The sequence below is a fragment of the Mauremys mutica genome, chromosome 5 (assembly GCF_020497125.1).
Source record: "Mauremys mutica isolate MM-2020 ecotype Southern chromosome 5, ASM2049712v1, whole genome shotgun sequence".
In the NCBI taxonomy this organism is placed as follows: Eukaryota; Metazoa; Chordata; order Testudines; family Geoemydidae; genus Mauremys; species Mauremys mutica.
Window position 1 is genome coordinate 67,097,540 of NC_059076.1, and position 4,613 is coordinate 67,102,152.

A 4,613-nucleotide genomic window follows, 5' to 3' on the forward strand; every position below is an offset into this window, starting at 1 on the left:
ACTGAGTATATACACTTTTGAATATTTAAATTTTTTTTTTCCTCCTCAAGGTACTATAACTTCCTGGGTGGTGATTTTTATACTGCCCATAAATAGTGCTTTGAATCCTCTCCTCTACACTCTGACCACACGACCATTCAAAGAAATGATACATCAGGTTTGGTATAATTACAAACAAGGAAAATCCATAGGAAGCAAAAGCAGTCAGAAAACATATGGCCCATCATTTATCTGGGTAGAGATGTGGCCAATGCAAGAGATCACACCAGAGTTAACAAAGCCTGCTATTTATACAGACTCCTTTGAAACATCAGTATCCACGCATTCCACAAGACTGAATTCATACAGATAAATGTTTTGAATAGTCACAGTAAAATTTGCACAGTCATCTTTGATGTGGACTCACTGTTTTATAGCAACAAGGAAAAAGCTGTAACACGGATTCGCATCAGTGATGGCCAAGTCGTCAAATCAGAAAGAGACAACAGAGAGTGAACTTAACAGTACATACATTTTTGACGAGCCTTAGGAAGTAGTAGCCATAGGAAAAAAATATTTATGCGATTAAAATTCCACTAACACTCCAATTGTTTTTTTCATTGTGGGGTTGGGCAGATAAAGTCAAAAAGGTTAAAACTGTCACTTTGTATCTTTCTAAATTCTAAAATGTAATTCATATGCAGTCTATTGTTAGATGACTAGATTGCTAGCAATATAAAAGTTAACTATGAATGGCTATGCAGCTTCCTAAACTTTAGTCAGTTGCAATATTTTTCTGAAGAGTTACTCATAGGTCAGGCACTGGACACCAACTACAATGATTCAGATTTATGAATATTTTAAAAAGGTACAATGTTGAGCTAAGTTTTGGGGGATCCCAACTGGAGCAATCAGGCAGATTCTCCATATGTGTATGTCAGATTTTTATTTTTTTTTAAGACACTTTTTGATATTATGAAAGAAAGGGATACTGGATAAGGAGACTTTCAATAACTGGCTTGTGGCCAGCTGAGTTCCCAAGATAACACAGCTGGAGGAAATGCTCTTCTGCATTTACACTTCAAAGCTTTATTTAAAAGAAGCAAAAAGATGTTTTTAATGTTTGCACTCAACTTCTTAAAAGATACAAGAAGTAAAATATAGTGTGACTCACACTTTACTGTTTACAAAACTCTGAAATATGTTAGAATCAAAAACAGAACAGATGTGTATCATGTTTCCGCTACTGTGTATATTGATTTATTTGGAATAAAGATTTATCTGCTGATCAAACTGACTGTTTTCCCCTTGATGAAAATAGTAAACACACCATATTTCATTTTACATCCTCACTTGATACTCTGGATAATGCAGAATGTCTTCAACATTAACTCTCCTTTACTCCACTTTGAGAGCATCAAGTTGATTAGCTAAATAATCAAGGAACAGTAAGAGAACATGTACTACTTACAGCCTTCTCTATGCTTTGACAGATTGGAGGAAGAAACAAGCGGCCATAATTAGCTGTTCAATATTTGTTCTGTCTTTTATTCTTTAGATTAAAAAAAATAGATTTTCTTAGGGTGGGAGACACCTAGAAATAGGGATCAATGACTATTCAGTCATGGCACATCACTACATTTTTCTATAGCTTCCCAACTCATTTCAGTGCTGCTATTTCATATGTTTCTGGGTACAGTACCTAGGATCCAGATATTTACCACAAATTAAAAATCTTTTAGCTAGTAGATCCTTGTTTACAATGGTATGCCTGATTATAGGGTTTGAATCACAAACCTACTAGTTCATTAAATGGGAGGAAATGCAGAACAAGTTCTAATACAGCCTATTATCTCAAAGATTACAGAAAACGGAGAATTAGCACAGATACTATTGAAACTGAAATGTATATTTCAAATAGCAACCCAACCTTTTAATACACAATACAGCTGAGTTTCTATCGTAAGAAAAAATATGATCTAAGCACACAATAAAGCACTTTAAATATAGTTTAGTAACCAAAATACCAAAAAATATCAGGTGTAGAAGGGTTTGCAGTGATCAAATAATCTGTAAAAATGCAACTATGTAGAAAAGTATTCAAAAACTGGTTAAGATGATTGTCAGTGTAGGGAGGGAGCTGGGCTACAGTCTTAAAAATGAGAGACCAAGTTCTAGACTCAATTATATCTGTATTAATATCTGTTAAATGGCAGAGTAAGGATGGAGTTTATACCGGTCTAAGTGAAGGCAGAAAGTTTCACAAGTAGTCTCGTTTGATTAACAAGATTTTAAAAGACTTATTTTGGCAGTGACAAGCTTATATACATTCCTGAAGGACGAGGGGGGAGGTTAAAAAAATATAGCTGTCTGCACGTGATTACACCACTTGGGGAATTCTTCATTTACAGAATCACAGTGGTCAATTAGAGAGGTATCAGATATCTCCCTATGTATAGTATCTGAACACAAAGTAACATTAATAAATTTATTTAGTACATTTCATATGTACTTGCTAATCAATAGAACTACAAGGAAACCAACAGTTTAAAAATCCAAACTTGGTCCCTCTTCCCAAGCCAAACTAAAACAGTCTATTCTATTATTTAACAGAGTCTAAGTGATGTTCATGCATGCACCAGTATCAACAGGCATTTCTCCACAGAAACAGCTTGTGCACAGAACAAAACATTTCCTTGAAGGCCGGTAGTTGATGAAAAGCCCTGTTAAGCCATCCAAAAAAAAAAGGCACAAAAAAGTTGTTAAAAGTCTTCATTTATACAGACATTCCTTAACCCAGCATGGCCGAGAGCCAAGTCCTGGCATTACAAGACAAGGGTAACAAAGTGAAAATGCTGTGGGATGATTCAGCTTCAGCTTGCCCAGGTACCCTCTTGAGGTTCCCTCCTATGTGTGTTTGCACAGCATCAGTCACTGGGTTTCAGAGATTCATACCCTTCCTTCAGAAGATCCCGCCACGTTTTAAGAAATCGGGCATTTTCTGAACATTTGGTTGCAAGCTCTTCTACCTGGACTGACACAGCAGACGTTGCCTCCAGGATCTTTGTTAGCGAGAATGCAGCCTGTAGCAAGAACATAAGAACAACCACGCTGGGTTAGACCAATGGTCCATCTAGCCCAGTATCTTATTTTCCAACAGTGGTCAATGCCAGGTGCTTCAGAGGGAGTGAACAGAACAGGGGATTATTGAGTGATCCATCCCACTGCCCACTCCCAGCTGCTAGCAATCAGAGGCGAGGGACGCTCCAAGCATGGGGTTGCATCCCAGCCCATCTTAGCTACTAGCTATTGGTGGACCTGCCCTCCATGAAATTATCCAATTCTTTCTTGAACCCCATTATAGTTTTGGCACCAAACGCACAGGGGGTGTTCAGAGATACAGGGAGGGGATGCAGCCGGTCTGGCGTTTGCCTCTTGTTCCTGGATGGCCAATTACTGGGCTGGGGGGCTACCCCGTGCTCTGACCAAGGCAGGGCTACAAGGCAGGTTCTTTAATCAGCCCTCCTCTACACAGGTACGAGCAGGAGGCTGATGCCTTCCCCGCCCCCCAACACTCATAATCCGGTTTAAAGGGGTTTAGTTTACGTGGCTCGGAAAGGGGTTAAACAACTGGACCCGCCGAGCCCCTCGGACACGGAGTGCCCGTGTGTGTCCACACAGCGGCGGGGCTGACACCGGTGTAACGGGCAGAGCCAGGACCTGCCCCGCAGGCCGAGCCGTCACACCACACGGCTCCGCCGGCAGCCGATGGGCATCAGCCGGCTCCGTTGTCAGTCGGGCTAACGGGGCCGGGCGCGGGGCAGAGCCGGGCGGGCTCCGCACGGGGCAGACTCACGTCATCGATCTGCAGCTCCACCTCCTCCAGCAGCTCCCGCGGGTCCGTGAGCTGCTCCAGCGGCCGCGCCCCGCTGCTGCCGCCGCTCCGGCTTCTCCTGGGCCCGGCGCCGGGGGGGGACACGGGCTGCACCGGCCCCGCCTCGGCCATGGTCGCTGCCTCGGGATCGGAACGGCCGCAGCAAAACGATCCCTCGAAATCAACCGGTTTTGCGGCGCGCGCGAAACTCACTAGCCCCGCCCCCCACCCGAGGGGCGGAGTCTGAGCCTGCGACGACCCCGCCCCCTCCGTGGCAGGGCCGGTGACCCATGAGAGCCTATCCCCGCCCCCTCCGCATAGACCAACCCAGCTTCCGTGCTGCTGGGCGGGGCAGGACGGGGCTCGGGAATGTGGTCCGCAATATCCCGACACGCAGCGCAGCGCAGCGCCACTTGAACTACTACTCCCAGCATGCAGTGCGGCACGCTCAAGAGAACACGGATTAGACCGCTGGTAGCCGCAAAGCATGCTGGGAGGGATGGGTTTCTCCTGCCGCAGTGCATGCCGGAATCAGAGGTCCTCCCCGCCTCCGGCCTGCGTCCGTCCGGCCGCGGGTTCCATTACACAGCCCCGCCTTCTCGCGTCCCGGCAGTTTTGTTTAATTAAGGGCTAGCGCATGCGCCGTGCTGCACCCTTCCCGAGCAGGGAACAGCGCCCCTCCTCCCGCAGGGCATTCTGGGAGCTGTAGTAGTTCCTCCTCGGCGGGACTCCGTCTCCCGGCAGGTAGCCTGGCGCGCAG

At 45.3% G+C, this 4,613-nt stretch overlaps 2 protein-coding genes across 6 annotated transcripts in view; one reads left to right on the forward strand and one right to left on the reverse strand.

Moving 5' to 3' along the window:
* Nucleotides 1-1,272, forward strand: part of RXFP1 (relaxin family peptide receptor 1) — an 85,191-nt gene extending 83,919 nt beyond the window's left edge. For all 5 annotated transcript variants that reach the window (XM_045019231.1, XM_045019227.1, XM_045019230.1 and 2 more), the window contains one exon: nucleotides 51-1,272. In XM_045019231.1, coding sequence (XP_044875166.1) covers nucleotides 51-352 — 302 coding nt within the window. In that variant the 3' untranslated portion in view covers nucleotides 353-1,272. The remainder of the gene's footprint in view (nucleotides 1-50) is intronic.
* On the reverse strand, nucleotides 1,246-4,382 carry C5H4orf46 (chromosome 5 C4orf46 homolog). The gene is made up of 2 exons (XM_045019232.1): nucleotides 3,836-4,382; nucleotides 1,246-3,062 (listed from the first exon to the last, which is right to left on the reverse strand). The coding sequence occupies exons 1-2, from the start codon at nucleotides 4,340-4,342 to the stop codon at nucleotides 2,907-2,909; spliced, it is 663 nt and encodes a 220-aa protein (XP_044875167.1). The 5' UTR covers nucleotides 4,343-4,382; the 3' UTR covers nucleotides 1,246-2,906.
* Nucleotides 4,383-4,613: the final 231 nt, after the last annotated feature.

Excerpts from the sequence above, each read along its gene's own strand:
- C5H4orf46 (XM_045019232.1), bottom strand. The coding sequence starts at position 4,342 with ATGCTTTGCGGCTACCAGCGGTCTAATCCGTGTTCTCTTGAGCGTGCC. Across the intron at positions 3,063-3,835 it reads TGGAGCTGCAGATCGATGAC|GCTGCATTCTCGCTAACAAA; the intron begins GTGAGTCTGCCC and ends TTCTTGCTACAG.